This window comes from Chaetodon auriga, chromosome 8 (genome assembly GCF_051107435.1).
Source record: "Chaetodon auriga isolate fChaAug3 chromosome 8, fChaAug3.hap1, whole genome shotgun sequence".
NCBI lineage: Eukaryota > Metazoa > Chordata > Actinopteri > Chaetodontiformes > Chaetodontidae > Chaetodon > Chaetodon auriga.
In genome coordinates, this window is record NC_135081.1 from 23,170,045 (window position 1) to 23,182,576 (window position 12,532).

A 12,532-nucleotide genomic window follows, 5' to 3' on the forward strand; every position below is an offset into this window, starting at 1 on the left:
AGGAGGTAATTGAAGGAGATGAGAAGAAATAACGCATTAAGCTTGTTTATTGCACTAACACAGGTGGTTGCCAGTGGGACTGCATGAATGAAGCTCTCACTCTGGCGCGACCTGATTCTGTTTGTTGGGTGCGTTCTGCATTCACTTCCCAGAGCAGCCGCATGATTAATGACGGGCAGGGAGTGGGCAGCAGCATGGCCAACCCCAACCGATGAATTATTAGTGGCTCAACAACCCACAAAGGGGTGATGCATTCAACATGGGATAAACACACCTTTTCTCCATGTTTATGCCTAAAGCCACACTGGACTCCAATGAAAACAAGGAAAAAAAACAAAAACAAAACAAAAAAAACAATATAGTTTAAATGACTTTAAGTAATTCATTTCAAAATAGCTCAAAAAAGACAGAAAGGTGAAAACAGACTATATGACTATATGTTACTTTTAAAGCTGAGACCATTAGTTGTATGACAGCAAACTGAATATCTGAGTTTTGGACTGGTGGTCTGACAAAACAGGACACTTTGGCCTCTGAAAATAGGATTGCATTTTTCATAATTTTCTGACATTTTGTAGACCGAACCTTTAATTGAAGAAACTGCCTATAACTAGAAGTTATAGCCCTGCCTGATTCATTGATTGACTGATTTCATGGATTATCAGACATGTAAAAAAACAAAAATCCAAAGGATAACAGATTAACAGACATTTCAAGACTGCATCTGTTGCTGATGGCTGAATTTCAGACACCAGCTTTCCTCCCCAAAGTGCATAATGACATTTCAAATCGAACCCACTTATGGTAGGTGTGTTTGCCGCTCCTTAGCAGATGGAAGGCAAGAGGCTGACATAAGTTTGATGCACGACTATTTAGATCCAGGATGTAACTGCAGCAAATATTGATTCAGACACAATATGTTATTAGTAGCACCCGGTTGTGTCTTCGGGTTGCCTGTCCCAACACACTTATCTCAGATATTAGAAGACTTGTGCTCCCTCAGATAGCACTTTTCTAACAGTGACCTAAATGGTGCAGTTAGCATTTTGCATACATTTTAATCACACCCCTTGGGCTCAATTATAATTCTCTCAGGATGAGGGATTGAGACCAATCCACAATCCTGCACCAGCACAGTATGGGATAGTCATTACTTCACCACCTCATCTGACTACTAAAAATGTAAGTAAAGTAAGGTCCCTTCTGAACACAGAGCACAACATACATGGTTATGTCTCTTGCCAAGGCTGAGGTGTCTACAGTGGAAAGTGGCCATTCATTTTGTGACTCATCTGCACTCAACAGTGCTGCTTACAAATATAATACAGTTACGCTCCTGGCCGAGGCTACCGAGCCTTTCGTGTCTGACAGACTGCCATTGACTCTGCATGGCGCTGCCTCCTACACACCTCTGCATGCTCACTCCCAGCTTCCCCTCCCTCCACAGGTGCCGGTTGGGGGGTTACCATGGAAACCAGGACGGTGATACACCGAGAGCAGGAGGAGCAGTCGTCCCAGATGTCTCACAGCATGCAGCTGTCCTCCCAGATCAAGAAGAAGACCTTCACTTCCAGGTGCAAACATGCTCTCCTGACATCAGTGGTGGAAGTTAAAAAGGATAAATGGAAGTGTGGAAGTTTTCAGATCATTTACTTATGTAATACAACAATGTAAAAACACACAGTGTTCAACGTATTACTTAAGTACAAGTACAGAAGCATTATCAGCAAAATGTAGTCAAACTATCAAAGCACAAATGCTTGTTTTGTTCTGGTGACTGATATCATTACATATCCAATTTCTAATACTGACACATGAATGTGTAAGTAGATTTTTAATGTTGTAGCTGCTCAAGGTGGAGCTAGTTTTAACTACCTGAGTAGCAGTTTATTTCAGTGGTTCCCATCTAGGGATGGAGGAGTGCACTGGTTTCTTCAGTCTAATTTAGCCTGGTTCATAGTGAGTAGCGAGCAGTGTGGAGAGCGGAGCGGCCCGATGATGGATGGTCGCGAGACGCGGTGGTGTTCATAAACAGGAACTTTAGCTCCTCTGCAGCAGCAAATGCACAGACTTCCTAACAATATGAGGCTGCATCATGAGCTTATTTGGACACTTTTACACTGTGTGTTGTCCAAAAACTAATAAAAGCACGTCAGCAAGTTTCATCATCACATACGCCACCCTACTGCAAATCCTCACAAGTGCACCAAATCCACAGCTGAAAATAGTCTCACAAATACACTGTTTACACCTGTTTGAGCAACATTTCAGAAAACTTTCAATCTCGACCTGTATTGGGAAATAACCTCTTTTTAAAAGTGAAACTCTACATTCAAGGCTTGCTTTTAAATATTTACCTCTTCAGCTGAAACAAATGGTCTTCGAGTTGAATGTTGCAGACAGGTTATGGAAGACAAAAAGTACCGACAGAGAGACTAACGCATCATTGGTTTTGGTCTTTTGATGAGATCTTTTTAACAATATCAGGAATACTGAATATTGCCAGCCTTATCCTTTCAGCACCACTCTGAATAACTTGAATAAAGTAAGACAAAATCAAAAATCCGGGAATCCAATTACAAGTGCTGTTTAAAGGATTCACTCTAGATACATTCACAGTGACGAAGTGCAGTCGTCAATGATATGAGAAAGGTGACAGCTGGGGGAGGACAAGACATCAGCCCATTTATTTTTACCTCCTACTTGGAAATCTGAACTGCCAGCCAACTGAAAACAAACTCACTTTCCCACCTTTTGGGAAAACGCAGCTTCTGTATTTTCTGGCTAAAGGAAGCTGTATAATCAGTATTATTTAATAGAAGCTTGAGAGGTTCAACCTGGAACATTACAACAAGTTATCAAGCCTCATATTCAGCCCTTAACCCTGATTTTAATTAAAAAAACAAGAGGAAAAATTGTTTGAGATAATTCACTTTTATTCCAGTGCAGTGTCTCTTGTTTCGGGCATTTTTCAGAAATGAGTTTCTTGAAATGAGACAAAACAAGGGATATCGCTACACTAATATCAGGAAAATGGCACTTTAGGCTCCAAAATTCATGAGAGAAAAACACATTCATGTTGCAACCAAGTTATATTATCTCACCCTCATTTGCAAATGTATCCATTTATTAAAAAAACTGATGTAGGATTAAAAGATTAAATCATTTGTTAAGAATGAGGCTGTTTTACACTAAAGCTACATTTCATTTATACATATCAGAAAAAAGCATTTACAGTTTCTACCCAAAACATACACTTATATCAAATAATACAGTGCGTAAATTTGATTAGTATGACCTTGTTCATTGTTTGCAAAGATGTCCTGATTGATCAGAGCTGATTTGTTTTTGCAGTTGCAGGATGACACAGTATTTATTAAGGAGAAACATATGGCAGGCTGGTTATTCTGAGCTCAGCGAGACATTTCTACATTCACTCAAGAATACCCTCTGGGCGACTGGTGGTAGCTGCTAGCACAACAAATTCACATATAGTATTCACAAACACACATCGTTGAGACCTTCTTCGTCTTCTGTCCGTCTCTGGTATTACGGTGCCTCCGGTTGAGGACGAAGTCCTGATTCACTACATTGAAACAAACACATGCACACACACTCACCAACTCAAGCTTAAACATGAATACAATGTTCCTCAAAATGTCAATAGTATTATATTGCAGTATTTCGATGCTGTACCTCAATCTAAAATTGTATTAGCAGAGTTTTTTGCACCTTTCGGGACTGAGGACACACATGAGCACTTGACACACTACAGGGTGGAGTTGGCCGTTGAATAAATGAAGACACTGCTGTTGCAGCTCAGTTGCTTTGTGGTTAGCAGTGTAATTGCCGTGTGGACATTATCCAGTAAATGGGAGGTGTTCCAGTCATCCAGTGGCTTGAAAGACAAATATGAACAGCAGCAAATGCGACCGCAATAACGCAAACATTTTGAGCTACATCAGTTCTCAAAATAAGCTATGAAACAGGCAGCAGCATCAGCTCACTTTTAATGTCTGTGTGATGCATCAACTGGCTCCACTTTGACCTGGAGTAAGGTCTGAGATGTGAGGGTAGAGGTTAATTCCTGACCTTAGAAACAGCAGATGGCAAAATAACATCAAGGTGAATAATGAACTCTGAACCTCAACTTTTAAGCAAACATGAATGAGAAGTCCCAAACAGTAACTAAATTAATCCTGAGAAGAATCTCACCCGAGACGTATTTTGTTTCTTTTGATGTCACATTTCAGGATAGAATGTTTCGGTATGTCAACCCATGTACTGCTGACTCTACGAGCTTTAAGATGTTTTTACATGTATTATTACGCCAGTAAAATATCAGCAATGTAACAGAAACCTATTCCATTATACTATGAACTAGAAAAAAAAAAATCAGACGGCAGGCACACCAGTGCTCCCAGATGACTCCAGTGAGATCTAATAGAATCACTTCTGGTCCTGCCTTAATAGTCTCAAGTCAAATTTTCCTTCATTTCACAGCCCCCCTACTGCAGTGACTCATTAAATTAGCCTAACCTGTGGGTCTGTAATCTCCATTGCAGAATAAAGGGAATTCAACTCATTTTATCCTTAGGGATGATGAAAATAAGCAATTATTCCACCAATCTTAGTGCAGCCAAACTTAGAGTTCATCTCTCTCTCTTTATTAAAAAGAAGTGAGAGACAAAGCAGGTGCATTGTGAAACTTGTACTTACAACATCTTTGATGGGAGTACAATCAAATTTATCTTCATGTTAGACTGAACAAAGTGTCCTCTGGGTAGGTTTATCAAACAAAACTACTCAAAAAGAGAACTGTTTTGCCTGCAGAGTTTAGATTTTCTTGTTTGTAGAAGAGGAGGACAACTTTCAGTACAAGTTGTTGACATACATACAACAATGAGGGCAGATCATCCAGTGCCTCTCAGAAGTTTTCCTCTTTTTTATTTCCTAGTTACACCAAGTTAATATTTTGAGGAAGCCCGTTGTTTATACACGCATAACTGCACAACCTCATTCTCCTGCACACAACAGCACTATCAGCTCTTTCCAGTGCGTTTGTTTGCATGCGTGGGTGCACATGTGTGTGCATGTTCGTGTTTGCATGTGATGAGTGTTTGTGTGTCTGTGTGTATGTATCTGTGGGCTGTACTTGAGCGATACTGCCCAGCCGCAGGCTCTGCACAACATTATTCAACGGCCCAAGCCTCTCGGTGCACACTCACAGGGAACCTAAACAAAGCAAAAGGGAAAAAATAAGACAGCAAAAGCAGAAGTTGCCCGCTGAGCGCCGTGAAATGGGGAAATTTCCCAGCTTACAAACAAAAGAAAACGAGAAGTCCTGTCAATTTGCATTGTAAGATGACTTGTTGGAACTAATGCCTGAGGCTGGATGTTAGCCGCAACGGTATTTGGGTGTTACATAGCACACACCTGAGTAAATATACAGTTTTGGCAGAAAAACTTAAAAAAAAAAAAGATTTTTGTATTGATTCTTCTCAGTACAGCAATGCACGTTACTTCAACAAAAGCCAAAAAAAAAAGAAAAGCATTCTAACTTATAATATCCTCTCACTGTGGTTGTAATTACTCTTGTTAAAAGAGCAACTGTCATCTGTGGATAAAGAGAGAGCAGAAACTAATGCTTCTCTTGTTACACAAATGCCTTTCAGCTTCATTGCCTGACCTTGCTGCTAACAGCTCACACCCCTCTCCTGTTTATGGGGGTGCACATAGAAGACCAGCTCAGTTTATTGTTGGTGCTTTAAATCCAGAGCTCGTGCTTTCGTGTAGGCTTACTCGTGTGTGCCTATTGTCCCTGTATGCGTCTGCATGACTGTGTGCCCATGATGAAGACACTACTGTCAGTCCCTCCAGGAAGAGACAGCAACTGGCAGCGCTTGTGATTTAGAGCCACTTTACCATACGTGTGACTGCTCTGTATGTTTGGTTCCTCTTGTTCAGTTTGCATTCCAGCTCATCAACTGGAACACAAACAGCTCTACCAACAGTTGACACAGACACATTGCGGATTAAATACTGAACACTGCGGATGATTGCATGCTATGATGACGAACGTCACTGCCATTGTGCCGTGAACAACCCTTTGGCTCATAAACACCACACTGTCACCACCGTCACTGGCCATTTGCCTGTGCTCACATCAGCAGCTCCGAGTTCCTCCTGATTATATAAGCTCCCTATAGACAATAGCATGTGTGTTTGTACACCAGTGAGCAATAGGGGAACACTGGCAGAGGAGAAGCAGCTGAGGATAATCATAACATTTCGCACACTTGAGAGAAAACAGGTCAAACACTGTCCTGCTTCAGTAGCTGTGTTAGGCTTTGCACCCCACACATGGGAGGCAAACAGCAAATTAATGAGATCAGATACGAGGTTACTGTTTAGTAAAGAGTGTTAAAAACAATGAACCATGCCTTCCTGATAGAAGACAAACTTGGGAGGTCACATACACCCTTTAAGCCCAGCAGTAGTGTAACTGGTATGCAAGCATGCAAGTACATTGAGAGCAACTTAAAGCCGGATGTCAAATTCCTTGTATGCGTACACATACTTGGCCAATGAAGCCGATTCTGACTCTGATACGTTGTTCTTAACTCTCCAACTGCTGCAAATTCCTTTGTAACATTTTGGAAAAACACTGTGGAGCATGTTTAAGCTGATCAGTGACAAATCTGCTATGCCCCACAATGAACCACACTTGGTGGCTTACCCCTGAGCCGTGCAGACTGACAGGGGGTATTAGTGCGACAAAAAGACAATATTGACATCACGTTTCACAGGGGGTCTGTCTTTCGTGGATTCTCCTTTCTTTGCAGTTTATGTTGTTTTGTTTGAGTTTGCTTTGTCGTTGTTTACCTTGCTCATGCGTCGCAACAGGAAGAGGAGGCAAAAAAAAACGACGCATTAAAGCTGTTTTCAGGCTGGAGATAAGAGTTGCCAGTTTTAAACAGAATCTCTGGAGTGCTTGAATAAATGAAACCTCGTGTATATGATGTTTGTCTACATTACCCGAGCTCTCCCTGACATACTGCCACCTCTGCTGTTCAGACAGAGAATAGGACAGCCACTGCTGCTGTCTAGTGGCAGAGGAGAATAATGATCTGATGAACTTGAAATTGGATAATGTGCCATAGACCATGACAAAAGGAACGGGCATGCTAATATGAACACTCAACAGAATAAATAACTGTGAAGGATGACAAGGGAAAATATCTATTTTATAATCTTTCACCTGTGTCATTTGATGATATGCAAGATATCTTGTGTTAATCAGGCTTTGCTTTATTTTTCCAATGCTCTCTGAATGCACCAGTGATGAGGAAGCCTCCTACTCTGACTACTATCCCATCATCCCTGCTGACCTGATGTCCGTCAAGGAGATTCTGAACATGGACAACCTCCCCCGCCACAGGACATGGTGAGATCCACATTTTTGTTGATCACCAACAAGACCTGAGTGGTGGATGATGTGGATTAAAAGCATCCACACTAGGGTGTATGTAATTCTATGTCACATTATTAATATGTATTTCGACACAAGAGATTTTCTGGACGGGTGAAATAATCAGACAAGAGTGTCTGTTCATGCATCACAGTGATGCATGAATCATATAAAAATGTCATGTTGCTATAAACCAGTCCTGCTCATTGATTTGCAACATTGTCCTCAATGGCCTCAAACGCCATAAGAAGTTAAAGGGACAGACACAAGTGTTAGCAGTATAGTTATTATCTCAGTCATTACTGAGGCCTGAATACTTCTATCTACATATAGAAGTATTATGAAATGTTAACTGACACAATGAAATAACTGAATTTTTCACAAGACACATTATCACAACGCTGAAGGTACTGGTTGAAAATTATTAAGCTGATCGTCTTAAATTACTGAACTGATATGAATGAAAGTTCAACTGGGAGAAGGACTCCTGAAATCAATACCAAGCCATCGGCTAGAGAGAAGATTCAATACTCTGTTGCCGTTGTTGCAACTACAAAAACACTCGTGATCATAAAGAGTTTGTACTCTCACAATGATCTTTGGTTGAGCACAGACACTCCCTGCAGACTGCACATAAACCTGACAACAGCAAAGTTTTATCTTGGCATGACATCATGGATTTATGTTTATTAGCGACAGCTAATATGACCTGCTGCCAGTTATGTTTGTCACCTTAACCAGCGAAAGCGACAGTCAGCAGTGGATGAAGGTTTTGTACTGACCTTTGTTTGTAGGAAAGACAGAGCAAAGCTATTGAAGAAAAGACTTGTCAGCATCAGAGCTTATAATGAATCTGTATTTTTTGCCAATCTGGGTGTCAGAACTGACTCAGTCACTCGCACCAGTGATGGCAGATAATTTTTCACATTCACACTCTCACTTACAATATGCAGTGAAATGCTGTATAGGCTGGTGTAAAGGAAAGCTGTTTTGACACATCAACAGCCTAAGGCGGACCACACACGCTCGAGTGCAGTAAAGACAGGATCGACATTTGATTAGCTTTATTTTAGCTGATTCCGATCATTTAAAGCATACCCAGATCTGCCCTGATATTGATCCTTACGATTAGCTCAGGACATCTCTAGCTGGTCACCCCCAGTTATGGGTCACAGTGTTGTTCACAGGCAACAAATCTGCACACTTATCTAATGACACAACAGATGAGCTGTTCCACCCTGCTGGAGAGTTCACTAATGCAGAAAAACCAGTTAATGATAAAAGCATTTATCAAAAGCTAATGTTCCATAATCAATATTTTATAGACCAAAAGATTGACTAATCAGGGACATAATCTGCAGATTAACTGGTAATGAAAATGATAATTTGCTGCAGCCCCGCTTCCAATAGCCGGGCTTCACTGCAGGAAATCAGTGACACCAGACGGAAAACTGAAATCTCGTCCATCTGCAGCTCTCAGCTTGGGCACATTATCTTTATTTCTTATTTTGGATGGGAGTCTTTTGTGGGTACAAAATGACAGCAACTGTGGATGAGTGTCTTCTTCTCATACTGAACCAAAAACTAGCAGCAGGCCTCCACTTTCCTCCAGAGAACTTCCTTCCTGAATGATCTGTGCTTGTCATAAAATCCTTCCTCTCCATCAGCAGTCAACACCATATCCTCTCTTTCCACTTTATTTGAGAATGTGGTGTGGGTCAAGTTCCACTGATGCTTTCGCCTGCATGCCATTGACAGCACAAGAGCTTTTATGCCAACAAAGTCTCAATAAACAACAAAAATCAGGGCTCTTTCTTCACTGATCTGTCTGTAAAAGGCCAGCTGGGGACTTCTCCCATCATTTGCTGTCTCAAGGATGCTATGAAGCCAATCAGCCATAACCATTCAATTGAGTTATACAGTGGAACTTTGTATTTGTATTTTTGGGCTGATGGAGAAGAGGAAGGAGCCAATTCTTCAAGCAAAAATGCCACAAATTTTCTGGTTATGTTTTTTTTTTTTTTTAAATCACTGTGTGCTCTAATGACTTTTTCACTGTTATGGCAGATTAATCACTAGTGAAGTTATTCTTAGTTGCAGCCCTGAAAGCTCTAGTCACAAACATCAGACTTTCTTACGGTAAGACTCAAAATGATTTGATAATCCAGGACGTGTAATTTATATGTGATTACCAACAGAAATTACAGGTAAACGGGAAAATTTAGCAGACACTAGAAAAAAAGGCGGCACACAGCTGGTGGCTGAACTCAATTTCCTGCCAGGACAGAGAGTCTTTAACTTATTAGTGAATCAGAATGTGAGAGGATTTTGTTTATGACATGTGTGAGCCATCTTTTACTTTTAAGTGTCTTATGATCGTGTTGCCAGGACAGGATTACTGCTCAGCTGTCACGGCGAGGACGTCACATATCTAAAAATAAATTCTAAAGTAGAGAGGTTTAGGTCACCCAGAACAGGAAGCGAGGGGATTGTTGTCTCTTGTGACATGATTTGCTTTACCAAAATCCCTTTCCTACTCCAGGGGCAACTTGCCCTGTCTGAGTCACAAAGTAACTGTGTCAGGATTCAATAGCACTTCCACATTTGGAGGCTTAGTGGCAGCTTCTTTGTCTGTTCTCCAATCCATCCAGAAATCTATTAGACTCTTGTGTCAAAACGGATTTGACATCTCTGTATGCAAGTAGACCTCCTCATCAATGCGAAAAATAACATTTTCTCCTTCAAGCCATAAAAGGAAGCTTTGACTGTCAAGTGGCTGGCAACAGCAAACAGATGGATGGACAGAGGTCACAGTGAGCAGTGAGGGGGAAGATGAGTAATACTAGAAGATAGAGTTGCCAAGGAGGGAGAGTGAAAAGGGGGAAGTCATTGAGGGTGCAATCACACCCCTTTGAAAGACAAAACACATCTGACAGTAATGAGCCTCAGCTGCAGCGACGTGGCCCTGCCAGCTTGGCGTCTCATTAGGTGCCCTCTCCCATGCCACCACCACAGCCCTCCATCTCATCGACGAGCATCCTACCTGCTGAAGTGCTCAGCTCCAATTCACCTGCCTTATCTCACGTTCAGATTTTTCCACCTGTTGAAGCCAATTTATCCATTTTTGACAAAAAACCACCCCAGAAGTGCTGAGACATATATGGCATGGATGGATATTTCACAATGGAGAGTGGAAATCTAGTTCTGGTGGACGACTTCTCCCTGGATAAGAGGGAGGATGGAAAGGTGGATGAAACTGAAAGCTCTCGAGGACTGGCACGTTATTTCTGGAGGGACTGAGTGTTGCGAGATGGGGTAGCATGACATTTGTTTTGATTTGTGTAGAAAAGAAAGTGCGACATATTTGCGTGTGGGCAAGTGTGGCTCCAGTCGCACATCACTATCTGAATCACACAATTGTTTCTTCTCCTTGTGGTAAGGGGTAACATGTAAATTATGCAGCTGGCTCACACATGCCTAGTTTGCCTTGGCAGGAGGGGTTTGCTGTTCTTCGCACCAATAAGCAATATTAAAATTTCCATTTTGAGTAATAATTAAGCCATAAACACCCTCATACCCACTGATTTGATGTGTTCCAGTGGTTCATTCCCTCAAGGATCAAAATCTCTGAGCCACAGAGATGAAAAACACTAACTAAACGTGCCTGTGGCAGAAAAAGTCAAAGCCGTGAGTGTGCATGGGTACGCACTTGTCTGCATATGCGTCTATGCATGCATGTAGTTATTTGCATATTTATTCATGCCGTTTGTGCATTTCACTGAATTACCGCAACCATTTGTAGGGCCATTCATGCTCTAGTGGCCACCAGAGAAGTGTTTGAGAATATTTAAGATTCTGTCTTCACTGTTTGTTGTGGCAATGTGTGTGTGAAGTATGTGCTCAAATAATTAAACCCTGGGGACTGTCAATCAAAAGATGGTTCAGGATACACACTCCTCTGGCGATGAGAGAGAGGAGTATTGAAGCACTGTATTTAAAAGGCGGCAAAATTCATGATTGTGCCTGTCGGAGTTCATATATTTCCATGCATATGGATGAACTGCATGTACATGAGAGGATGTGCAATGTCATGTACATATGAATAGATATTCACACATACAACCCGTACACACATGCATACATTAAGGACTACCAGAGGGCTTCACTGATGGATAATTTGTTTTGTTTTGCTTTTTTTTTAATTGGGGTAGTCAATGTTTAATCTGCAGTAGATGGCAGTCGGCACACTGAACCCAAGCTATCCCTTTATCAGCCTTTACAATGTGCAGGTTCAGTGGCCATACAGCTGGTGGGGATTCACTGTGTTGTTTAAAGACCCCTATATATCAAGGACCAGTCCCCAGTTATGACAGTTGCCCTACTTAATATGCCACCTTGTTGACTAGACAAAGAAAGACGAAATTTGTTTCTTCTGAGTGAATAGACCATCACAACCACCTGCCATCTCGCAGCAACAATCTGAACTGTCCTCACCTGACGGAGTCCTGGAGAGGCGCACACAGTGTCAGCCCTAGAACAAATGTCTAAGGGGGGCCCGGGGCTCATAGTAGGAGGGGGCACCAAATTACTGGCAAGTCGTCAAGGTAGTAGTGAATGGTGAACATGAAACCATTCAGTGGTATTCTCCCCAGGAAAGATGCTTCTCGATGACCCCTCATGAAGCCAACGCTGGGCACAGTTCATCATGTGGGAGATTTTAGAGTGCCAACAGCACACCTCTTCACAGTGATGTGAATCAACCGATGCAGCGAGCCTCGATATTCCACTGACAAAAGAGCAAGTTCTCAAAACCTTTGAACGCGTGTCAGAATGGTGCTCATGTGAAATGACACGTAGGTATAAATGGAGCAGCAAACCACCGAAATCATCACTGAGCCTTTCCAACGACAAACTGCCAAAAAACATAAAACTAGCATTTGTCTGCAAATGGACTGGGACAGAGAGAAACGCTTACGTGACAAAAAAAATCAATGTAAAATTGCTGTTTTGTTTCTCTCACAGCTCGACCCCTGCTTTTACACATCATGTTCAAACCTTTGT

General features: G+C 41.7%; 1 protein-coding gene across 1 annotated transcript in view; it reads left to right on the forward strand.

Moving 5' to 3' along the window:
- Positions 1 to 12,532, forward strand: part of myom3 (myomesin 3) — a 53,647-nt gene that overhangs the window by 595 nt on the left and 40,520 nt on the right. The window contains exons 2-3 of the mRNA XM_076737345.1: positions 1,448 to 1,574; positions 7,343 to 7,447. Of these exons, the coding sequence (XP_076593460.1) occupies positions 1,468 to 1,574; positions 7,343 to 7,447 (212 nt within the window). The 5' untranslated portion in view covers positions 1,448 to 1,467. The remainder of the gene's footprint in view (positions 1 to 1,447; positions 1,575 to 7,342; positions 7,448 to 12,532) is intronic.